The 26,088-nt window shown below is 43.6% G+C and overlaps 1 protein-coding gene and 1 long non-coding RNA gene across 2 annotated transcripts in view; one reads left to right on the top strand and one right to left on the bottom strand.

Moving 5' to 3' along the window:
• Positions 1-9,509: 9,509 nt before the first annotated feature.
• Positions 9,510-9,985, top strand: LOC121638791. The gene is made up of 3 exons (XR_006010078.1): positions 9,510-9,570; positions 9,767-9,858; positions 9,934-9,985. It is a non-coding gene; the product is annotated as an uncharacterized LOC121638791 (long non-coding RNA).
• A 9,380-nt stretch (positions 9,986-19,365) lies between these two features.
• LOC121638787 (large neutral amino acids transporter small subunit 3-like) overlaps positions 19,366-26,088 on the bottom strand; it is a 52,158-nt gene continuing 45,435 nt past the window's right edge. Inside the window, exons 8-15 of the mRNA XM_041983771.1 lie at positions 25,173-25,315; positions 24,167-24,313; positions 23,970-24,005; positions 22,235-22,361; positions 22,007-22,142; positions 21,862-21,935; positions 20,681-20,804; positions 19,366-20,404 (exon numbers count right to left, since the gene is read on the bottom strand). Of these exons, the coding sequence (XP_041839705.1) occupies positions 20,213-20,404; positions 20,681-20,804; positions 21,862-21,935; positions 22,007-22,142; positions 22,235-22,361; positions 23,970-24,005; positions 24,167-24,313; positions 25,173-25,315 (979 nt within the window). The 3' untranslated portion in view covers positions 19,366-20,212. The remainder of the gene's footprint in view (positions 20,405-20,680; positions 20,805-21,861; positions 21,936-22,006; positions 22,143-22,234; positions 22,362-23,969; positions 24,006-24,166; positions 24,314-25,172; positions 25,316-26,088) is intronic.

Genomic DNA, 26,088 nt, shown 5'->3' with positions numbered 1-26,088 from the left:
AACCTGGACAAAGTGGGAACAGCCAATTCAGAAGATCACCTGTCTTAAACTTCCTGTCCTTAGGGTGTTAGCGTAAATTGCAAGAAAACTGCAAATTTTGGTCCAATAGGTATGAATGGGGCTGCACGGTGGTGTGGTGGTTAGCACCGCAGCCTCATAGCAAGAAGGTCGCCGGTTCAAATCTTGGCTGGGGGGAGGTTCGAACCTGGAGGACGGTGGCCTTTCTGTGTGGAGTTTGCATGTTCTCCCCGTGTATGCGTGGGTTCTATCCGGGTTCTCCGGCTTCCTCCCACCATCCAAAGACATGCATGATAGGTTAATTGGACACTCTAAATTCTCCCTAGGAGAGAGTGTGTGTGAATGGTTGTTTGTCTATCTGTGTTGGCCCCGCGACAGACTGGTGACCTGTCCAGGGTGTACCCTGCCTCTCACCTGTTAAAATGCTGGGATAGGCTCCAGCTCACCCGCGACCCGAAATGGAATAAGTGGTCAAGATAATGGATGGATGGATGGAGGTATGAATGGGATTTGGGGCAGACCACCTCAAAAACTAAAGTCACTTTGGTAGTTTACAACTACGCCATACTTTCACTTAAAAACATCATTCAAAGTTTAAACGTGTCATGAAGGATAAATCTATCACTGGTTCGAAGGACATTTTCATATCTTTCATGGTTTGAACATAATTACAGTTTAAGTTTTAGGAAAAATCACCAAATCCCCAGACTGACTCTCTTCCACTGTAGCTTTTTTTCCCACAAGAAAGAAGTTGTCTCTCGGCCTGAGTTTTTGGCTACAGACACAATTTATATATCAAAACGTAGCTTATTAAGTTGGATTCAAATTGACAAAGCCCATTTTGAGCTAGGATGTACAGATTTCGAGCTACAGAGCTCCAAACGTCACAGAGCCTGCCTCTGACTTCAGTTAGAGGTTGTCTAGTGATGGGATGTTCAGCTATTTTCAGAGAGCCGGTGTTCTGTCAGTTTAGCATACGCATCAGAGTAGCATACATTATGTTAATGCGCATGCGGGTTCAGGTTAGGGTTAGGGTTAGGTGCACTATGCGTATGCTGATCTGACAATGTATGCTAAACTGACAGAACACCAGCTCTTTTGCCTCGGCTCCCAAAGAAGAGCCAGCTCTTTTGGCTCCTGAGCGGCTCTTTATTTAGCACACTGTAAAAATGAAAACTTAAATTTGTTCAGCTTAATATGATTTTTAATCACAGAACTTGAAATATTGAATTGCATCAGAAACTCAGTATTGTAGTTTTTCCAGCTAACTTTGATATGTTTTCTAAAGTTGGTTTCAACAATAAACCTATGTTGGCACAACATAAAGGTTTTCATTAGACCCAATGGTATCACAGTGGGAGTCAGACCAACTACTGTCCACATGCTGTGCAAAAGAGCAGGGTCTACTAGAGCTTGTTGCAGGGGTTTTCATAGTTCCAGTTCTGGTGTGCCCTTTTAATCGTGTGCAGGCAACGTTTTCACTTTAAGGACTAAAAGTTTAGTTAATTATTCATTGTAAAATCTGTTAAAATTGTGTTCTAGAGTTTTAATGTATCACTGTAAAAGCAAAAACCTGAATGTGTTCCATTGAATTAGATTTTCAAAGTGAACTTGAGATGTTGTTACAAACATGTTGTTAGAAAATGATTATACACACAATATATTGGATACACAACCAGCATGTTACAGCTCAGGACTGGTAGTAATGTGTCAGTCCATTTTCTATCCATCATTCATTTATTTGTCAATTCTTTCTATGATACACCGTAGTTCTGCATTTAATCCAGTTAGAGATGGTTGGTACAGTGTCCCACATCCACTGTAGTAGAATTGCATAGCACAAAAAAGCAACCCCTGGAGTAACTCCATTGAAGAGACTTCAGGCTTTAGTGGTCTAAATCTACAATACAGAAAGTAGGATCTAATGATAATTTATTATTATTATATTTATTTTCTCACATACAGTGTGCCAAAAGTCAGTAATAAGCAGACAAACAAAAATTAAATACATCCAAATATAAGTTTTGGGTGTAAAAATGACCTGAACAAATAACCAATTTTGCGAAAATGCAAAAGTTTTCGTTGGACTTGACTAGATCCCAGTGAAGGTCAGGCCAACCGCTGGCACTGAAACAACGGGGTCTACACCAGGGTTTTTTTTTCTCCATCCACCATTTCAAGTTGCAGTCCTCCTGTGTTCGTCAAATACTAACAGCATTTTCACTTTGATGGTGAGGAGTTTTGTTGTTTAATCAATGTAAAATCTAACTTAAAGTTGTGTTTTACTAACTTAATGTATATGGAATGTAACCGATGCCACTATGCTAATGCGGTCACTGAGGACCGCATTCAACCAAGCTTACATTCTAGCTAATACAAGCAACGTTAGCAGTAAGGGAAAACAAATTAAGTATGGGGAGGATTTAGCTACACGCAGTACATTTCTAGTGCATTGATATATTCTCCGAACCACGGCGACAGTATTTCCTGGGCTCAGGCTAGTGCTGAAGGGTGGGTGGAGGGATAGAGCTAAATATGTAAATATTGCTGGGCATGTTAACGCGTTAATCGCACGTTAACGTAACGCTTAATTAACGCCGTTAATTTTTTTAATCACGCGTTAATTTTTTTTTTTTTTTTTTTTTTTTTTGCTGGCCGCTGGCTTTGATGATAGAAACATGGCGTCCATGTCTCTCTTCCCTGCTGCAGCGGTGCGTCTGACATGATCGGGAGAGAGCAGGTTTATTAAAATAAAGAGATGTTTTCTGTCTGGAACAGAAAGAAGAAAAAAAGAACTGACGTTTCTCTTTGTCAAAAAACATGAAGATGGACATAAATCGTAATTTTTGGACAGGAAACTTTTTATGTATTTATATTTTTAATTTATGCCAGACAGCAAAGGTAAGAAATGCTTTCTAACTTTTACAAATGTGCAGCATAAATCGGGTCTTCTTCTGCCTCTGGTTCGGTGGATCTTGGTCGTATTAAGATGAAACTTCCAGCTGTGGAATCTGTGAGATGTGAGCTTTCAGTAGAGGAGTCGTTTGTTCGTGTTCATGCTGTGGGGTGGACACGGGAAGACATAATTTGTGTTTACATGTTTTTCGATCTTTGTGTAGCTGCTCTTTAAATAATTTGTTGTCTTAACTGTGTTTGTTGGTGATAGAAATGGTTTTACTGAGCTGGTAGCTGAGATTCTGGACTTTCTGTGGATACCACACATGTTTATATTTACATCTACAGACCTGATGCTACACCCGGAAACCAGATGTTAACCCTTAACTCCCGGTAGCGGAGGCTGCAGGTGCAGAGGTGAAGCTAAACAGTCAAGCTAAGAATGAAAGTTTAGAGAATTTATAGGCCAGAAATCTGGATAATGAAGCAGTGAAGGTGCATGGATGGAAGTTATTGTGCATATTGTGAACATTTCTCTCTCCTCACCATCTAGAAGCTGTGAGATTCTCATCCTGCTTTCTGTCTGTTCACCTGATGCTGATATTCATCACATATTGTTCCTTCTGTGTTTAGAAGGAAGCAGCTTCACAGCTTTAAATCCATCCTGCTGACTTTTTACCTTTTAGTTAGTAAATCCTGAACATTTCATCCTTCTTTGTCATAAATATTTGATTTTATAAATATATATGAAGAAATATTTTATCTGAAAATTGCTGCTAAACCTGTTTATGTGTTTAGTGCAGGGGTCTGCAACCTTTCCAATCCAAAGAGCCATTTTTCCCTCAGCCAGCTAAATAAAACTCCTTTAGAGACGCAAATGTTACGAGACTTTTCAAAAAGGCAAGTTAATATATATTTTTAATGAAGAGCCACCGTAGGATGTTTGTTACTTTTGAAGAACCACATTTTTATTTCCATTTTTTAAGGATTTAAAATAAAGAAAAACATAAAACCTTTATAAAAAAAACAAGAAGATAGACAGACTTTCTGCTAAGGAATGTAGATATTTGTGGAAAATGATGTAAAAGAAAGGAAAAAAAGTCCATGGTGTCCAACCTAATGACAAGAAAGATAGATTTAAAAAATATTTTAGCCACGTATTTAGAGGCATTGTGGAAGGTCCAGAGAGACACTTGCAACTCCAGAGTTGCAGGTTGGAGACTCCTGATGTCGTGTTAGTAAACCAAAACTTACTGCATTTGTTTTTATAGCTGTAGGCCTTTTTTTAAAGGAAAGAGACATTTTGTGCATAACGATGCGATTAATCGCATGTCATGCGATTAATCGCAATTAAAAATTTTAATCGTTGCCCAGCACTAATTTTTTTATTTATATATATATATATATATATATATATATATATATATATATTACTGTTGCTGCAGCCATGGCTTTCCGGTGTTAGCAAATTAGCTAAAAACTGCAATTTTTGGTCCCATTGGAATGAATACATTATATTATATTTACACGATGACCAAATCTACTTCCCAAATTTTGTCAATGCCATAGCCCCCGCCCCACTACAAACAGCCTCCTCCTCGATGAGCGTTTCCAAGTACCTGGTGATTGTGATGAGGTACTTTAGTGACACCAAACACACAATTGTCTCAACATTTCTGGGGCTTGTCGAGTTGGAGGAAGGGTATGCCAAATCTATAGCCCGAGCTGTTGTGGCTTTCCTGGAGAAGTGTTGTCCTAAAGAGAAACTCCTGGGGATAGGGACTGATAATGCCTCGGTCATGACAGGGATTAACAATGGGGTCTATACAGTGCTGAAGGAGGAGTATGGCCTCAAAGATCTGGTTCTTATCTGCTGTGTGTGTCACTCTCTGCAGCTTGCTGTAAGTCATGCTTCCAATGACACCATCCCCCGTAGCGTGGAGTACTTGGTAAGGGTGACTTATAACTGGTTTTTAGTGTCTCCGAAGCACAGGGAGGCCTACAAAGCCATATATGAGACCATCAACTGTGGGGAGAAACCCTTACAGATAACCAAGGTGTGTGCCACACGTTGGCTCTATTGAACCAGCAGTTTCACGCATTTTAGACCAGTGGGAGGCACGTAAACTGCATTTCACATTCACCAAGTCCAGTGAACACTGTTACATGGCTGAAGCTTTATACTCCATGTACAGTGATCCTTAAAACATCTTGTATCTGACATATGAAGTCAGTGCTTGGTGAGGTACAGATGGCCATCAAGGCTTTTTAAAAAAACAAAAAAACAAACAAACAAACAAACAAAAAACCTGAATTAGACCAGTTACCTTCATTTTCTCACATTGCCACTGACAGTCATTCCTACGGTTTCTGTTTGCTTCATTTAGATTGTTAATGTTGTCAAGTTAAAACTGTCGATCCAGAAAATAGCTTAAAAATTTCTGACAAAAAAATGTTCATGTTTTACTGTGACCTGTTGTAGGCTTCTAAGTGGAGCATATGGTTATGTGACCGGAGGCACCCAGGTCAACTCCAGTTCTACCCTAAACCTCCAGGCCTTTAGGAAGGATCTTTTAAAGGTGTAATAATAGAAGAGCGGAGACATGTCCTTCAGAAGCAAAGGATTTATTAAAAACAGTAATTATTAACTAAATCAAAAAATGGATTCAACATTTGCCAGCTCTGGGTGATCTGTAAGAGGAAGAGAATAGTTAGATCAATGAACTCCTATAGGTCCACCATGGAAACAGCTTAATCTGGACCCCCTAAAAAGAAGACACACGCATAAAACAAAACATTACCTAGGTGCTTACCTACAACATGCAGACACACATAACTGAGTGAGACACACAACAAACCATAAAAGAACCGGAAGAAAAAGGGAGAGATTAGCCTCTTCATCCAATGGGTGGATTGGTGAATCCCCTACATGAAAACCCAGAGGCAGCACAGGAACCACACCATTGGGTTGATTTGTCAGCTTAATAAAATAACAGCTCAGAAACTAATCATAGGAGCAGACAAACTTTGAAAATAAAATGTAAAAAATGTCTCAGAAAACAGTAGCAGGCTAACCTGTAAAGAAAACTAAATACCATCAGCTGCTAATAAATGAAAACCACCAAAACCCCAAATCCAAAAAGAAAGGAATTCTACTCCTGGTTTGGGATAAGCAACACTTTCCTCCTCCACCTGCAGCGGCCTCTTACCCAGTGAGTCCACCACTGGCATCTTCATACCCGAGGCTGAATGTCCGCTGAGCCAGCAGGAACTTGCTGCCTTGACTGCTGCTGTTAAACCCACTGGGATGGACAACTGTTTCTCCAACTGCCTAATATGTATGTTTTGTGTTTGGTTTGGTTTTGGTTTTTAGAATGCATTAAGAATGATAAATAGGGGTCACGTGATGGCGGCTTAGGGGACAGACGTGTTTGCTGGGAGCTCTGCAGGCGCCCAAGGAATATCTGAAAATTCTCTCTAGAGTCTGCATATTTTTCTTCTGTGCTGAGGGTGTATTATGACTTTAGAACATCGACCGTGCACATGGCCCAACATGGCGAACAGGACAATGAGAGTGATGTCGAGCTGAAGCCTGCACTCGCCAAAGCACTGGAAGTAATGACGTTTAAACTTATGTCAACCATCAACGATAAGCTGAACCCTCTGGCTAAAACAGTCCTGTCATATATGACTGAACTGAAGAGAGCCAGTGAGCGATTAGATGAAACAGAGGCTGGAGTGCTACAGCTAGAGACGGCTAACGAGCCGCTCGATGCTAACATATGGGCCCTGATTCAGCAATTTGGTACATTTTCAGGCTACAAAATTAACTTTTCCAAATCCCTTGCCGTGCCGATGGGCAGACCCAGAGACAGAACAAGTACACTAGCACCATTCCCTTTCCATTGGTCATTATCAGGCTTTGTGTACCTTGGTATTCAGATCACTCCCATGTTTCATCAGTTGTTCAGGGCTAACTTCTAGACAGTATTAGAAAAGACCTTGAAGGATGGAACCCACTTCCCCTCTCTTTGCTTGGTAGAGTGTCGATAATTAAGATGAACGTGCTTCCAAGATTATTGTATCCCTTACAGATGATCCCACTGTTGATGTCAAACAAAGCTTTGAAGCTACTTAACGGTTGGCTGAGTGAATTTATATGGCATAAAAGGAAACCAAGGCTTAAACTTTCAAAATTACAGCTCCCCGTCACCAAAGGGGGTCTAGAGGTACCTAACTTTAAGCTCTATCAGTTGGCATCCAATTTAAGATATGTGGCGGAGTGGGTGAGGGGGGACCCCACATCTGTCTGGCTGGGTCTTGCAAAATCGCAGACTCATTGCTCGCTTCTTGACCTCTTGTCATGTAAAAATCTTAAATCTGTAAGAAGTTTGTGTGATAACAATCCTATAATTGCTAATATTGTTAAAACATGGTTTTTGGCCAGGCGGTTGGAAGGGAGATCTCTTTTGACTCCCTTACTTTGTCCATTACAAGGCAATCCTGAGTTTGAGCCGGGCATGATCGCTGTGGGTTACAATATTTGGACACACAAGGGGATCAGTACTATGTACCATTTATTTGCAGAACACTCTTTGTGTTCATTTGAACAGCTTCAGGATAAATATAGCCTCCCTAAAAGTCAGTTCTTTAGATACCTCCAAGTCCGAGACTTTATATTTAAGAAAACCACCTTTTACAGTATAAAGTCATCCACCGACTGCAAATCTCTCCTAACAAAAGGCATCAGATCAACCCACATACATCACCTATGTGTCTAAAATCAGTCCTATCAATCAGCAATTGGTACTTATTCTCACTGTGTTTGGTTCCGTTCTAAAATCTTGTCACATTGGAGAGACGTTTTTGGAGGACATGGAAAAAATATTAGGGACGGTTTTGACTCTAGACCCAGTCTCTTTGCTTCTGGGTTACAGGGACAGTAAAGTCAGCGCTACTTCTGGCAGATTGTATAATATCCTGACATATGCTGCACACAAGAATATTTTTTTGTCGTGGATCAGTGACAAACCTCCTTCCAAAGCAAAGTGGCATAAACTCATCATTGAATTTTTTCCTCTGGAATACTTGACCTGTTTGCTTCACTCTACAAAAGGTTGTTTTATGACCATATGGACCCCCTATCTTTACTTTACCAACCTCACTACAGCCTCCATACTGAACAGTGTAATTATTGACTAATAATTGTTTGATTATTACGACTTTTATCTTTTACTCTGTAAGAATATATTTTATTTTGAAATGTACCACTATGAGAGTTATTGTAACTGTGGATCAATGTTGTGCTGAGCTGTGTTTGTGTTTGTTAAAACTATGCTTAAAAGGCAATAAAAAACATACGGAAAAAAAAAAAAAAAAAAAAAGAATGATAAATAATTAAGGGTGGATCTTTGGATTGTTTTATCTGGTCCTAAAAGGATCAGTTTATTGAAGTTGAGTTGAGTTGATTGCAATTGCCAAAGTACAAGGAAATTGTGCTGGATTGTAAAAAAAAAACATCAGAAATAAATTTAATCGCCAACTCTGTAGGATACTTGATCATTTTATACCTCTCATCTTTAGACATTTATGAGTGCCACATGAACACTGGAAAAGATGCCAGGAAAGTTTCAGGTTGTTTATTTGTCACATACAGGAGGGCAGTGAAATGCAGTCATACATGCATCCGAGGCTGTGCACACCCATTTAACACTAGTAAAACATTAAAAACAACATGGTAAAAACAAATATAAATATGATAAGCCACTGTGCAGTGATTGTGCTACCACACAGAATGAAAATATGGGTATATAATCAATATTTACCTTGTAAATGGAGCAGATTATAAAGCTTGTTAAAGTGACATGGGTAAATGACCGTGTTTCCAGCAGAAGGTAGGACAAGGGTCAATGTAGGGTGAACTTCCCAGTTCTGCCAGCCAGAGGGCAGAAGCTCCTCCTGAGTCTCTCTGGGTTAGTCTTAAAAAAAGATAACTAAATAACAAACAGGTTGTATGTACAATGATAACTAAAAAATACATAGAGTTAATATTGTTACGTCCCACTCTAGGGGTGTGGGAGGGAGTAACAAAAGGTACGCTGTGGACAGGTGTGAAAGTGAAACAAAGCAGGTTTTATTGTTGTGAGCATAAATAAAGAATAAAACAAGGTTGCAAACATAATCCAGTGTTGGGGTTAGTGAAACTGCTGAAAGAAACACCAAAACGTTATTGGGACATCCAACTTCTCCCAGCATCGGGACAACTAACTTCTCACGGCATCGAGACAATCAACTTCTCCCGTCCCAGAACACTGGATGTGATCACATTTTATGTTCTTAGGCAAGGAGACAGTCTCGTACAATGACACACAACCGATTGTAATTGACCAGTTATCATCAATTAGGATGTGCTTTACTGTCATGATCTATGGTGTGAGGCTCAGTTTTTCCAGCCGCCCTGAAAGCATCATCTCCTCCAACTCATGATTAGGGCTGATGTGCTCCACCTGTTCCAAGCACTACTTATACTGGTCTGTGACATCCCTTCAGTGCCAGATCGTCTTGGTTCTTCCCTGCACGTTTCCATCCTGTATATTCCAGCCTGATGTCGACTTTGTACTTTGGACCTGGATTCCGACTCTGCCTGCCCCCTGTCTGGTACTCTGCTTTGGTTGTTTATTTGGATCACCTGGCTCTTTGACCACTGGCTTGTTTAACAGGATTGGATTTCGGATCACGGACAAATCTATCTGCCCCCAACGGGAACCTTCGGACTCTGCCTCTGCGGTCTCCTCCTTATGGTGCTCCCGCCTGCAACCTGTACTCCTCCACTAACCTCTCCTCTGTTCAGCAGTTTTCCTCCCGTGCCCCAGCAGTCTCCCTCTGGCGGCCTTTCTCCAGTCACTGGATTCTACACTCTGCCCCACGTTGGATTACCCACTGCTGGTACGTGAAATCTCAATCCCTCTCAGAATCCTCATCTGCTGCCTGCTCCCTAACTTTTATCTCGTGTGTCCACAGACATCTGAACGGAGAAAGACCGGATTGCACAATCTCATTATTCACTCTGAACAATACAGATCTTATACCTATCCCTGGGAAACTGAGTATTTCTGAGTCCAGCCATCTGACACATGACACTTTACAATGTGTGTGAATATTGAATTTCGTTGTGTATCTAATGCAACAGACCTGACTGATAACTGATGGTTCTTAGTTACATCTGGTTCTCGCTTACATCACTCTTTGTATATCTAACTGATGGCGTGTAGTTACATCACAGTCTTGCTTATCGGTCACCATGTGCTGGATGTTCTAGCTGAGGGACACACTGAGCCAGATGACTTGTATTTAAACACAAGTTATAAACATTCATATCAGAGCTAAAACAGTTCAGAATGTAACTAACTGTTACAATGACATGTGAGATCCTGCTGTTTGTTTCTTAGCCTACCTAATTTATTTTACCATTTACTTATGATTTTATTTATCTATTTATTTTTATTTATAAATTTTTTGTTGCCTCTTCAGTGATCATGTTCAATGATAATGCTCACAATACAATCATAAAAAACGAGCGGCCATTTTGTTTTTGATGGTGCGTTAGCTGAGATTTGGTTTGTTTATCCAAAGATTGTAAATGCATTTCATTTTCATGGAAGGTGTTATTTTGTATTTAAGTTTTGCATTTTAAGTAATTGATCTTGAATTAAGTATTTTTAAAAAGAGAGGTTTGTTTTGGAATATAAAGTGTCTGTCTTGCAGCAAATAGCTGAATATAAATAACTTCATTTTATTTTTTAGTGCTTCAGTGCTGCACTTCAGTTTCTTTTCATGGGGCCAAAAATCACTGGCAGCGCCCCTGAGCAGACTCTCCACCTCATCATTTCCTCGATTTTATTCTTGACCTGTGGTGTTGCCTTTTCCCGTTTCTCTAGATTCTGTGCGTACGCCTCAGAGTTGCCATGGAGGTAGGAACATTTTCCCATCAAGTTTGTTTTTTATAAATCCCAAAAGTTGACCATAATTGGTGTACGCCGGTTTTTGTCCCTACGCCAGCTTGATAAATGAAGCCCCAGGTCTTGGTGATCAGAAGCTGATGGTACCACTTATGTTACCACTTTAGAAATAAGGGCCGACATTTGTCCCAGCATCCCCTTCTCTTCAGCTTGCGTGGAACATCGGGTCGCTCTTCAGGTAGCGCTGCTGCGCTACGCAGAGCTTACAGCTGATCCCTGAGGAGCGCTGTGGTGCTACGCAGGGCTAACAGCTGATGCCTGAGGAGCGCTGTGGTGCTACGCAGGGCTAACAGCTGATGCCTGAGGAGCGCTGTGGTGCTACGCAGGGCTAACAGCTGATCCCTGCTGTAAACAATGGACATGGTAACAAAACGTGAATCATTCCCTGTGATGATGGTAGGAGGCTGTGTCTCTATTACTACTTTTATTCTTCCTGCTTTTTATTTCTGAGTCTTTTAAATGTTGTTTCCATCATGCATGCGAGGTCAGTGGAGTTTCCACTGGTGGCTCGACTTGTTTTTTTGTACTTTTTGTTACCGTTTCCGGAGACCTCACCCGGAGCCATGCCTGAGGTCACTTTTTTCTACTTGGGATGTTTTGTCTTCTTACATGTACTCTCAGGCACATCCTTTCTCTGTACCCTGTACAAGTATAGTTATGTTATAATTAGTGCTGGGCAACGATTAAAATTTTTAATCGCGATTAATCACATCGTTACGCACAAAATGTCTCTTTCCTTTAAAAAAAGGCATACAGCTATAAAAAGAAAATGCAGTAAGTTTTGGTTTACAAACACGACATCAGGGGTCTCCAACCTGCAACTCTGAAGCTGCAAGTGTCTCTCTGGACCTTCCACAATGTCTCTAAATATGTGGCTAAAGTATTGTAGAACTAGTACAGACAAAGATTATGTTCTTATATTGCTTAGTTATTTGGGTTGTCAGTTATATTGCATAGTAAAGAAAGACCGTTTGTGTTTTAGTAGTACAGCTTTACCTGTAAGCGGAACTTTGTAGGAGTTGTTTAGTTGTTCCGAGGGGAAATGTTTTGTGATCGCTCGCTGGCCCTGGTGTGGACATAAAATGTTAATCTGCACTGGTGCTAGAGCGTTCAACAGTCTGTGATTGTCCCGCAGATTGTAAAGTGTTGTCATCTCCAGTAAAAGGAAGCTAAACGTTATATTCCTGGTCCGGAGTGTCTTTCATGCTGCACACAGCATCCAAAATATATCCTGTTAGCCGAAGCTAACAATTGGTGTCAGAAGTGGCTTCACAGTCAGGATTCAAGACGGAAAAGAACAGCCTCCTCACGTCGGACTAATCACTGGAGCAAATCCAAGGTAGTGAATCGCAATCAAACTGCAGTTAAGAAGAAAAAATAAATAATCAAAAAGGTGCAGCCTTATTCCTGTGGGCTACCCTCAGCTGCTAGCAACAAGTGGAAGCTACAGGACGGATGAACAGCTACGCGCTGTGCGAGTGCGCTAAAAGTTGGCAAGCTGCCAGGCAAATCTGCACTGCTAAAAGTGAGGGGCATGAGAAGATTTGACTTCACTGTAAAAAAAAAAAAAGACTAACAAATAAACTTAATCAAAGGCCATTCCAAGAAAGTACATTTTGCCACAGAGGCTGGGCAGTAAATATAGTAAACAAATAAAAAAAAAAAAAGGAAAAGGAAAAATGGATGAGAATGAGGAATTACTGGGAGCTACAGCCGCATCCTTAGATCCAGGGCCTCCACCTTGGCTGCAGATGTTATTAGACCATCAGACCCAGCAGTTTAAACAGCTGCTGACACCAGTTCTCCAACATGTAACAACAGAGCAAGTAGGAGCAAATAAAGCCACATCTGCTCACCCAAGCAGCCAAGCCCCAGATGCTGCTGTTCTCCCCCCCCCCAACTCCTCAAGAACTGACAGAACAACCGAGCAACAGGTCAGATCCACCATTTGCAGCAGAATTAGAAGTAATTCTGTTGCCATTCGTTATGTTTGCTCCCTACCCGAACACATTCGTGAAGACTACACTCTCCTTAAGGAGCAGCTCACTCAATGGTTTGGAGTAAAAGAACCACCCACAACTGTTCGCAGGCAACTGGGAGAGGTGCGCCAGGGGAAAGAGTCACCAGCAGAATTTGCAGAGGAAATGCGACGACTAGTGAGTCTGGCATATCCTGGAACAGATTTGGCGCTACAGGATCAGCTTGCCACTGATGCCTTCTTAAAAGGACTAAAGAACAAAAAAGTAGCCTATGAGGTTATGAATCAAGACCCACAATCCCTGGCAGAGGCACAAAAGCTAGCAGAAGCTCATGAGCACAATTTCAAAGCAACTTTGGGCCGAGAGACTGAAACAAGAGCAGGAAGGGCAAGACGTATTTCCTGGGCAGATGAAGAAGAAAGCTACACTGAGGACTTTTGTCCTGTTTCCAGACGCTTACAAGGCCCAAAGTATGTAACAGAGGAGCAGTTTAAAGTGCTCATCGACAGAGTGGAGCAGTTACATCTGAAGCTGGAACGTCTCCAGCCTGTGGTGAGGGACTGTGGAGGTGTGGCATCTGCATATGCTGGCAGAACGCAGGAACAAGAGCCTGATAGGAGATTGGCACACCACCTACCTGCTCAAAATCCCAAAGTGCGACCACCTAGCCCAAGTCAGCTAGCCAAAACCATCTGTGGAGAAGCAGGTCACATCGTCAGAGAGTGTTCCAGGTTGCCTAGTCCAACTCGCCAGAGGGCCATTCCCCGAACTACATCTGAAGCTGTCAAGAAGCCAGCAAACAAGGAGGAAAATCCTTTAAGCCCTCAGCTTGGACGCACGTCCAAAAGAGGTCCTAGTTTACAAATTGAAATGACAGTGAATGGCCTACCTGTTCAGGCAGTTGTTGACACTGGCGCGGAAGCCACAGTGATATCTGAAGAGGTTTACAACATGCTTCCAATGGAGGCACGGAAACCTCTTAATGAGACATCTCTCCGTAATGCCGGAGTTGGGAGTACAATGTCTGCTTTGGGTGAATTGGAAGTGACACTGGAAATTGGGAGCCGCAAGTTCAAATGGAAAGTGTTTGTTGGTCAAATACATGACTCTCTGCTCCTTGGCCTTGATGCAATGCAAGCAGCTGAGATGACAGTTTTTGCTGGTCGCCAGGTGTTTGTAGACAAAGAGCCAGTGCCCGCCCGTGTCGTTGAAGGAGGTGGTGAGGATTACTCTGTGGCACGTGTGCTTTTGGAAAGCAACATTACCCTGCCCCGTGAAAGTGAGTGTCTTGTGTGGGGTAGAGTTGATAAACCAAAACCCAGTCTCCCAGCTGTCCTGGAGCCATTAAACATAACTGAGGAGGTCTCATCAGGAAGTGTTGCCACCTACATGGACTCCAGAGTGCCAGTGAGGCTCTGTAATCTTTCAAGCACCAAAGCGTCCCTGCCCTGTGGGGTATGTGTTGGCATATTGGTTGAGACTTTCCCAGATGATCCCCTTGTCATGTATTCCTCTGAAAACAACAAGCAAAAAAGCATGACAGATGAGGAAAGCAGTAAAACAGCTTCTACAAAAATTGGGCGCGTGACGAGAAATGCAGTAGATTTACCAGACCACCTGCAAGCCTTGTACACATCAGCTAGCGAGGCTCTTAATGAAGATCAGCAAGCAGGACTGATCAAGTTGCTTATAAAGTACCAGTCTCTTTTTGCAGCCAATGATACAGACTTGGGCCACCTCTCTGCTATTAGTCACAAGATTGACACTGGAGATGCTAGGCCTGTACGCCAGCCGGGCCGACGGACACCTCTTGGGTTCCAAGAAGAGGATGAAAAGCACCTTAAAGAAATGCTGCAATCAGGGGTAGTTGTGCCGTCATCCTCTGAGTGGGCGTCACCAGTTGTTCTTGTTCGTGAAAAAGATGGTGGTGTGCGATGGTGCGTGGACTATCGGCGTCTGAATGCTATTACACTAAAGGATGCATATCCGCTGCCCAAAATAGATGAGTGTCTTGATGTCTTGGGGGAGTCCACTGTCTTCTCCACTTTGGATCTCCAGTGTGGATACTGGCAGATTGCTGTGGACCCTAAAGATCGCGGCAAAACAGCATTCATCACCTGCTATGGCCTCTATGAATACACCAGGATGCCATTTGGCCTCTGCAACGCACCTGGTACATTCCAGAGAGCCATGGAACTGGTCCTTCGAGGTTTTCAGTGAAAGACACTTCTCATCTACTTGGATGACATTATCATCCTGGGAAGAGGGGTCGAGCAGAATCTGCAGCACCTGGCTGAGGTTTTTGAACATCTCCACAGTTATGGACTGAAGCTGAAGCCCAAAAAATGTCAGCTGTTGAGAGACAAGGTTCTTTTTCTGGGACATGTGGTCAGTGGAGAGGGGATAAGCCCTAATCCAGAACTAATAAGAGATGTACAGGAGTGGCAGCCCCCCACAAATAAACAACAGCTGCAGGCTTTCCTGGGACTATGCAATTACTATCGCTGCTTTGTACCAGCCTTTGCTGAGCTTGTTGCTCCTCTTAACGGCCTCCTTAAGAAGACTGCAGAGTTCTCTTGGGGCGAACCACAACAGGCAGCTTTTGTGAAACTCAAAGAGAGACTGGTTACTGCCCCTATTCTTGCTTACCCAGCAGCTGCAGGCAAATACATCCTGGACACTGATGCTTCCAGTCACAGCATTGGCGCAGTACTGTCACAAGTCCAATGGGGGGAGGAAAGAGTTATCTCTTTTGCTAGTAATCACCTCACTCCTGCACAGCAGAGATACTGTGTAACGAGACGAGAACTGCTGGCCATTGTCAGATACACAAGACAGTTTCGCCATTTTCTCCTTGGAAAAAAGTTCCTCCTTCGAACAGACCGACCAGACCGTGCAGTCTTGCTTGGCTCTTCCGTTTCAAACATCCAGAGGGCCAATTAGCTCGTTGGCTTGAAGAATTGAGCCAATATGACTTTGATATTGAGCATCGCTCAGGCCAAAGGCATTCAAATGCAGATGCACTGTCAAGGAGAGATGTTGAAGGCCTGGGACGCTGTGACTGCTACCAAGCAGGCAAGCAAGTAACAGATCTCCCATGCAAAGGGTGCTCACATTGTCAAAAACTGCATGAGCGATGGGCCCGATTCGAAAAAGATGTGGATGATGTTGTGCCACTGGTCATCAGACAGATCTCTGTGCAGGAGGTTGAAAGCAATGGGGAGGGACAGCAGCAAATTGAAGTTGATCCTCCCAGTCGCAAAATAAACTGGTTGCAACCCCTGAGTCACCAGCAGTTGGTGACAGCCCAAAAGGAGGACCCAGTACTCTCTATTTTACATGGCTGGAAAGAATCGGGAAATCTTCCAAGCAAAGAGCAAGTTGCTATCGAATGTCCAGCAGTGAGGAAGTACTGGCTCTGCTGGCCACAAATAGAGCTTCATGAAGGGGTTTTATATTACCGCTGGGAGAGTGTTGACGGCTGCGGTCTTTCCTTGTTGTTGATGGTTCCTGCTTCACTGCAGGAAGAGGTCATGCAAGCTTGTCATGACCCCCCACACTCTGGGCATTTTGGTGAAGCAAAGACTCTTCAACGTCTACGGCAAGCTTATCACTGGTACAGCATGGGAAGTGATCTTCATAGGTACATTTTAAAATGCCCCCCATGCAAAGCCCAGAAATCAAGCAGTCCCATGCAAAGGGCCAAACTTCAAACTTACCAGGCTGGAGCACCAATGGACCGGTTGCACTTGGATGTATTGGGCCCTTTTCCTACCTCATCCACTGGAAACAAGTACATCTTGGTCATCATGGACCAATTTACTAGGTGGGTGGAGGCATTTCCAGTTCAAGACCAAAGTGCAGAAACAACGGCCAAAACACTGGTCAATGACTTCATCTCACGTTTTGGAGCCCCCTTGGAGCTTCACACAGACCAAGGTCGTAACTTCGAAAGTGCACTGTTCAAAGAGGTCTGTCGGCTGTTTCAGATCTCCAAGACCCGCACTACACCATACCATCCTGCTTCGAATGAACAGGCGGAGCGATTTAATCGCACGCTTCTTCAGATGATCCGCTGCTATGTCGATCAAGATCAGAAGAACTGGGATGAACATCTGCCCCTACTAACAGCAGCATATCGTAGTGTCCAAAATTCTAGTACTGGTTTCTCACCCAACATGTTAATGCTGGGAAGAGAGGTGCATCAGCCACAGGATTATTGGCTTGGAGTGGCAGAACAGAAACACAGTGGGAAAGAGCCTCCAGAGTATGTGCACAATCTTGATGAGAACCTATGTAAGGTCCATGAGGTGGCTCGACAGCATCTCCGTACTGCTCTACTTAGGCAGAAGAAGACTCACGACTTAAGAGCTCAACAGCACAACTACAATGTAGGAGACCTTGTGTACATAAGAGACGACACCAAAAAGAAGGGGTTTAGTCCTAAGTTGCAAGTCCCCTGGAAAGGTCCATGTATAGTGAAGGCCCGTTGTGGACCTGTACTGTATGAGATCCTGACTCAACGTGAAAAGAAAGTCATGCACCACGATCAGATAAAACCTTACACCAGTGATGTGATCCCCACATGGATAAGGCGACAAAGACATCTAGCTCTGCCAGAGAACCAGGATGAACCCGAGGAAACTATGGTTGTCCATAAGACATTGTCTGCTGACAATATCAGTGACAATGAATCAAAGTTACCAGGATTTGTGCAACGGGACAGAAAAAACAAACGTCAAGTTGCAGCACGTAGGCGGAGACTCTCCACTTGCCATCAGCAGCAGATGGAACCACATACTTCATCCGATGACAAGATGCGACAATCAACGGTGCGAAAAACTCTTCGAGGACGGAAGATACGAACCCCAGCTCGATATCAGGATGGTTGGACTGAATGACTCTTGAAAATAAATTACCAGAACTAAATGGTAATGTCAAGTTGTAGGCAGTTTAAGTTCAGGTAGTTCCTGTTAGGTTATTGTGGGTAAACTTTGACCCTGTATTTGGTATCCTTATGACACCAAAGAGACTCGGTGTGGTTTAAAAGGGGGGGTAGTCTCTAAAGTAGTTTTATTTAGCTGGCTGAGGGAAAAATGGCTCTTTGGATTGGAAAGGTTGCAGACCCCTGAACTAAACACATAAACAGGTTTAGCAGCAATTTTCAGATAAAATATTTCTTCATATAAAAAATCAAATACTTATGACAAAGAAGGATGAAATGTTCAGGATTTACTAACTAAAAGGTAAAAAGTCAGCAGGCTTCTGTTGTGATTGGTGCTAACGCAAGGGGTCGCTCCAGTTACGGGTACTAAGAATGTATAGAAGAAGAGTGCCTCAGGTGTGGAGCGGGCAATTGTATGTGGAAGTGTGTGCATTGTGAAATGGCGGTTAGCCTGTGGTAATGAAAAGATCAGCTTAACTACAGCCGACCTCGACCATCTATTAGAACAAACATGACAGCTTCCTTCTAAACACAGAAGGAACAATATGTGATGAATATCAGCATCAGGTGAACAGACAGAAAGCAGGATGAGAATCTCACAGCTTCTAGATGGTGAGGAGAGAGAAATATTCACTATATGCACAATAACATCCATCCATGCAGCTTCACTGCTTCATTATCCACATTTCTGGATATAATTTCTCTAAACTTTCATTCTTAGCTTGACTGTTTAGCTTCACCTCTGCACCTGCAGCCTCCGCTACCGGGAGTTAAGGGTTAACATCTGGTTTCCAGGTGTAGCGTCAGGTCTGTAGATGTAACTATAAACATGTGTGGTATCCACAGAAAGTCCAGAATCTCAGCTACCAGCTCAGTAAAACCATTTCTATCACCAACAAACACAGTTAAGACAACAAATTATTTAAAGAGCAGCTACACAAAGTCCGAAAAATATGTAAACACAAATGATGTCTCCCCGTGTCCACCCCACGGCATGAACATGAACAAACGGCTCCTCTACTGAAAGCTCACATCTCACAGATTCCACAGCTGGAAGTTTCATCTTAATACGACCAAGATCCACCAAACCAGAGGCAGAAGAAGACCCGATTTATGCTGCACGTTTGTAAAAGTTAGAAAGCATTTCTTACCTTTGCTGTCTTGCATAAATTAAAACCGCATTTATTAAAAATAAATAAAAAAGTTTCCTGTCCAAAAATTACGTTTTATGTTGTGTCCATCTTCATGTTTTTTGACAAAGAGAAACATCGGTTCTTTTTTTCTTCTTCCTGTTCCAGACAGAAAACATCTCTTTATTTTAATAAACCTGCTCTCTCCCGATCACGTCAGACGCACCGCTGCAGCAAGGAAGAGAGACATGGACGCCATGTTTCTATCATCAAAGCCAGCGGCCAGAAAAAAAATTAACGCCTTTAATTAAGCGTTGCGTTTTCTCCTTTATTCTTAGGTTTTAATGCTAAATATCTTATTTTCTGGGTTTTTTTTCCATCTTATTTTGTGCCTTGCATTTCCAACTATTTATTTTCCAGTGTGTGTCTTGCTGCTGTTATGAATTTCCTTGCTGTGGGACTATAAAGGAGTCTGCATCCATATGTACCTTTTGCCTTGTACACATTAAACAAGTCACAGCAAGTCTTAAATATGGATTTAAAAGAATTTAATTAAACTGTGGAGTTAAACTTGAGTTTCACATGGCTCTACTTACACAATAACTCATCATTGTGAGACGTTTTCTTAAATGAATCTCAATAAATAAACAAATAAGCTAATTCAGTGAGACAAACTATTCCTTTAACACCCATCGGGGAATCATTAGCATGTTAGTTGCTCTTTTGTTTTATCATAATGCCGCTATCATGCTGGCATGCTACATTTAGCTAACAGCTGAATAAAGAAGGCCAGATGAGCTTATCATTTCCTTGCTGTGCTATCCAGAAATAATTTAGGATCATAATTTATGATCAGGGGGGCAGCGGATCAGTCCCAAACTCAGACAGGAATCATCCAGAAAGAAGAACAGCTGCAACGAGAAGCGTTGAATAGCCACACAGGTCTTAAACCCGCTCATTGTACAGCCATGAATGGAGGAAGCTGTCATGGTCCCTTGTTGTGGCATCTTTACACGGCAGCTGTTAAAGAGCATTTTAAATAAGAGGCAGCTTCATTTCATATTCTGTATGTGGCACCATTTTACTGTCGTTCCAGCCATTTAAAGGAAAAACGCTTGCATGATTTCTGCTTTTCTCTGTGCACTGTGCACATGCATCCCAGAATATTCACATTACTTCATCTCAGTTTACAAAAACAGAAAGTTGTTTCATCAATCCTCCGTCTCTTCATGACAGTCCACACTCCAGCAGTCCGTTGGCTTGGTTCTTCGTAATTCCAGTTTCTGACGGGCCTTGAACGTCGCTTGCAGCTGCCATGTCTCTGTCTGTCTTTTGCCTGATCAGGTTTCCACGGTGATGAAACAGGTAGCATGGCAGCAGGAAGCCAGCCAGGGAGAAGACCAGAAGGCCCATGTTGATCTGTTGTAGGGAGACACAAGTCAGAACCTGTTAGACCAGGGTGTCCTGCTCCGGTCCTTCAGGTTTTACATGTTTCCCATCCCAACATGTCCACCCATTGATCTTATTCAGGTGCTGGAGCAGGACACGTCAAAAACCACAAGCGGTCCAGGTCCGACTGTGGACACCCCTGAGTTAGACCATCTGGATTTAGACACATTATTTTACCTACTTGTTGTATAATGTGCGTGTGTGTGCGTGTGTGTGTGTGTGTGTGTGTGGGGGGGGGGGGGTTACCCAGTACGGATCTCCTCCGAGCGGACCCACCATCAGCATGAACAGAGGCTGCTGGAGCAGAGCGAAGGCAGCGCTGATCATGGACTGCATCCCTGTCAGCGTCCCAAAGTGGTTGGCTGGATACCTGCGGAGGGAAAGCTGTCACATGTCTGCTAGTTCGCTACGGAAGCCCACAGTGGCCATGTTTGAAAACTTTGTTATCGTCATTATCCCGTTGTACTACCTCAAGACAACAAAGACTGTTTCTCTACAGAATAATTCATCTTTTTACAACAGCTTAGTTTGTTTAAACCAGAGTCAAACAGGAAAACGTTTCATGCAGGACTTCTCAACCTCCTGTGTAAGTTAGTCATCACTTAAAAAGCTTTCTTCTCCTGAGACCCTGATATGATGAAGAATAAGAGCTTCATGTGTTAACAGGTTATTGTTGGAATAGTTTAGAATTTATAACAACATGTACATGTTTTATTCTGTTATTCTGTGTGGTTTCCATAGCTAGATCATTACTTTTATGGTTTATGTGAACATAGTTATTATAAACTGGACTAATGTAGACGTTATAATGGATTTGTTTTATTTGGATCATAATTGGACTGTGATGAATGGCATTGGGTCTGTCATATAGACCTGAGATGACTGTTGTGAATTAGTGTATGATAAAATTTCTCTTTTTTTCCTGGGAACAACTTTCCTGAACTGTAACAAAGAAGAACCTGCAAAGTTAGAGTTTTTTTTTTCTTTTTTAATATTGAACTTATCTTGAGAAAAGCAAACTGTTGCCTGAAGATAATGCGCTAATTAATGTGAAAATGTCTTTAAAAAGCAGCTCTAGCTTTCTGTCAGTTCTCGGGTTTAAATGAGAAAATCAGCTGGAAAAAAATAATTTTAGTATCTGATCATATTTCACGTTTACTCTCGTCAGCTTCATTTTATTGTTAATCCATTTTTACACATCAGACCTTCACCAGAGCTCAGCTGACTTCCCGATCATCATGTTTTTATTTAGATTTTACAAGTCCCAACTTCTCTAGACCTGGTCATCAATCAGACTATGAACATGTCTCTTGTTGGTTAGATTATCTGTATAAACAAAGGTGGAATAAATAAATCAAGTTATGTAAAGCTGGGAGGGGCTGCAGACTGGTGGTGCCCCCCCAGGCGACTTCTGTCCCAAAGCTCACACAGCAGCGTAGAGACCCCCGCAGCAGGAATGGATGAACCCTCTTACAACGGTGTGCAGAACAAATGACGAAACCTGAAGAAGAGACAGAGGTCAACATGGACAGAAACCTTCCTGGTCGTCTTCTTGTGCAGGTTTCCTCTCACCTGTATGGGCAAGTTGTCAATCAAGGAAATTATTCCAAAGGTGACCAGAAGAAGGTTGGTGAAGGAGAAAGCTCTCATGGCGTTGGTCAGTTTCTGGATCTTTTTGTCTCTCTTTGAGAGATCCTGATCTTTTCCACTAAAGTCCAGAAAAAAGGCATTCAAGGCTAAATATGGTTCTTCCAAGCTGGTCCTGTAACTATGAACCTGTCGGTAAACAGGCGTCCACACCTGCTTCCTGATCGTGTGTCCTCCTCTTCACACTCCTTCATCCTCCAGTCCATGATGTAGCCGATGAACGGGCACGTCAGCAGGCAGAGCAGCTGCAGTGACCCGAAGATGGACGAGTAGAAGCCCACTGGGAAGGACATGCAGAGTCCAGCCAGGACCTAGTCCCGAGTCCGGACTCGAGACACAGGCAGGACCTGGTCCCGAGTCCAGAATCGAGACAAAGCCAGGACCTGGTACCGAGTTCAGACTCGAGACAAAGCCAGGACCTGGTCCCCAGTCTTGACTCGAGACACAGCCAGGAACTGGTCTCGAGCTTGGACTGGACACGCAGCCAGGACCTGGTCCCGAGTTCGGACTCGAGACACAGCCAGCACCTGGTCACCCAGAATAAACTTGAGACACAGCCAGGACCTGGTTCCCAATCCAGACTGGAGACACAGCCAGGATGTAGACCTGTGTTTGGACTGGACAGGGAGCCAGGACCTGGTCCCAAGTCTGGCCTTGAGACACAGCCAGGAACTGGATCTAAGTCTGGCCTGGAGACACAGCCAGGACCTCTTTCCAAGTTTGGACTTGAGACACAGCCAGGACCTGGTTCCCAGTCCGGACTCAAGACACAGCCAGGAACTGGTCCCCAGTCAAGACTCGAGAGACAGCCAGGACCTGGATCGAAGTCTGGACTGGACACAGCCATGACCTGGTCCTGAGTTTGGACTTGAGACACCGCCAGGACCTGAATCCCAGTCCAGAGTTGAGACACAGCCAGGACCCGGTCCCGAGTCTGGACTCAAGACACAGCCAGCACCTGGTCCCCAGATTGGACTTGGGACACAACCAGGACACTGGTCTCAAGTCTGAACTCAAGACAAAGCCAGGACATGGTCCCCAGTGTGAAACTGAGACCTGGTCCCGACTCCAGATTTGAGACAAAGCCAGGACCCGGTCCCCAGTTCGGAATTGAGACACAGCCAGGACCAGGTCCCCAGTTTGAAATTGAGACACAGCCAGGACCTGGTCCCGATTTTGGATTGGACAGGCAGCCAGGACCTGGTCCAGAGTCTGGCCTTGAGACACAGCCAGGATCTGGTCCTGAGTCCGGCCTCGAGACACAGCCAGGTCCTGGTCCCGTGTTTGGACTAGACAGGCAGCCAGGGCCTGGTCTGAAGTCCAGCCTCAAGACAGCCAGGACCTGGTCCCGAGTTTGGATTTAAGACAAAGCCAGGACCTGGGCCCCAGTCTGGACTTGAGACACCGCCAGGACCCAGTTCTGAGTCTGGCCTCAAGACAAAGCCAGCACCTGATCCCCAGAAGGGACTTCAGACACAGCCAGGACCTAGTCCCAAGTTTGGACTTGAGACACAGTAAGGACCTGGTTCCCTGTCCGGATTTGAGACACAGCCTAGGACCTAGTCCCAAGTTCAGACTTGAGACACAATCAGGCAGCCAGGGCCTGGTCTCAAGTCCAGCCTCAAGACAGCCAGGAACTGGTCTCGGGCTTGGATTGGACACGCAGCCAGGACCTGTTCCCGAGTTCAGATTCGAGACACAGCCAGGACCTGGTTCCTGGTCCAGCCTCGCGACAAAGCCAGGACCTGGTCCCAAGTCCAGACTCGAGACAAAGCCAGGACCTGGTTTCGAGTTTGGAATGGACACAGAGCCAGGACCTGGTCCTGAGTTCGGACTTGAGACAAAGCCAGGACCTGGAATCTGGACTCTATCCTCCACTAGTAGTTACCTTGCTCCTTCACCTCCTTCTGCAGCTCTTCTGAAGCTGAAAAACAGCAGAACCTGGTCAAGCCCCGCCCCCACACACACTCTATAAGCAGTATGATTCACAACCCCACGGTGCATCAAATGAGCATCGTTTACTGTTACTTATATGTCTCAAACCAGAAACATCCACGTAGGTGGTATGAAGAGAGCCATCCTTACGGTGGGGGTCACCATGTGTGACCAGGAACTCCAACATCTTATTCATTGCACCCATGAAGAAGATCAGCCTCAGCTGGGTGATTGCCATGACGACGGCACTCCATAGGAAGATGGGGGAGCACACAGAGTGACAGAGTGGTACAGAGGCTGGAGGAAGACAGAGACAAAAATAGTGTGGACAGGATGGATTTAGTGGAGCAGACACAGCTGACTGAACCATGAGTCTGTTTCCAGGATTTAGGAGATTCAGTTGTTGCACATCTTTTAGATATTTCCATGAAATGTTCTCAGAATATATTCTTGGTTTGTTGTGGTGCACATAGCTGTTTAGCATCATAACAATGACCAGCACCAACATGTATAACTGGACCAATATATGAAAACCAGTTAACAAAGCGGTCGGAAACAGAGCAGCAGATGGGTTTCACTCTGCACCAGGGTGGCAAACAGTGGAAAAAAACTCAGATGTTATCAGATGCTTCAGACCTTTTCACTGCTGGTTGGAGGTTTCAGGTCTGTTTCATCTTTACAGCTTCAGCCTGACAGTCAGCAGATGAGTAGATAACGCACCATATTTTACAATGCTTGCAGCTGGAGAAACAGAGATCCCAGCAGAAAGGCTTCCCAACATCTCTCTGCAGAGTATGAGGACTTTCACACCCCCCCATGTCTGATGATCATCGGTTCAGTCAGACTGGGTCACAGCAGTGGTCGGTTTAGCTTTGTTCTGCTGAAGGCTCTGTTTCTTGTTTTAATTGTTGGTTTAGTTAAAAAGAAAATTTAATAAAAAAAAATTTAGTGGTGCAGGAGCCAGACCATGGGGGGGTTATTTCAGTGGGTGGGCTGAAATCCCATGCCTTGTTCTCATACATCAACACCACTAGTACGGATCTAGCTGAGTGGTTTTTACCATGATGTCCATTATGGTAATTGATAAATGAAGCTCTACTTTATACATGGTAAGGGCCTTAACGGGCCTTAACGGGTTATATGAACAAAAATATACCTTTGGCTGTTCTTTGGAAGACTTTGTGCTCAGATTCAGGCTGACTGGCCCCCAATGTGTCCTCCATAATGGTCACATGTGTGATGTGCCTATCTCCGGTTTTCCTGTCCTCCATCACAACCTCGTTCAACTTCATCTTTTTACTGCTGACACAGGAAGATAAAAAAGAAAAAAGACAGGGATGAGAGGACGTTTTGAAGAACATTGCGGTTATGAATGTATTCTACAATGAAACAGCTTAGCAGTCTACTTTCAGCATGAGATCAGAATGGGGTCAAAGGTCAAATGATCATATCGATCTCACAACTGTGAATATTTGTGCCAGTTTAGTTAATTAGTTCTCACTTTACACCTCAAACTCTGGCGGATCTCTAATAGTAAGCAAATTTAATCTCCTCACAGTCTGACATCTATACAATCCTGTTATTAGCAAACACAACATAAGGCTTGATCATTACATTTAACACTGATTCAGACTATAATCCTGGTCCTGCAGCACAGTCTAAAGTCCAAAGTTAGAATCAGGGAGATGGTGGTGTTTATGTAAGACAGCGTCTACAGAGTGAACAGTGTATTTTAATTTAAACCCTAAACGTCCGTCTCCGTGTTGGCCCTGCAATGAACTGACAACCTGTACAGGTGTGCCCTACAATGGTCTGGTGACCTGTCCTGGTGTACCCTATGATGGTCTGGTGACTAGTAAACTATCCAGGTGTACCCTACGATGGCCTGGTGACTAGTAAACTGTCCAGGTGTACCCTACGATGGTCTGGTGACTAGTAAACTGTCCAGGTGTACCCTACAATGGCCTGGTGACTAGTAAACTGTCCACTTTGACTAGACAGGTCTGGTTACCAGTCCATGTGTACCCTACAATTGTCTGGTGACTAGTAAACTGTCCAGGTGTACCCTACGA

The sequence above is a fragment of the Melanotaenia boesemani genome, chromosome 4 (genome assembly GCF_017639745.1).
Source record: "Melanotaenia boesemani isolate fMelBoe1 chromosome 4, fMelBoe1.pri, whole genome shotgun sequence".
NCBI classification, from domain to species: Eukaryota; Metazoa; Chordata; class Actinopteri; order Atheriniformes; family Melanotaeniidae; genus Melanotaenia; species Melanotaenia boesemani.
This window is presented reverse-complemented; position numbering and strand designations above follow the sequence as displayed.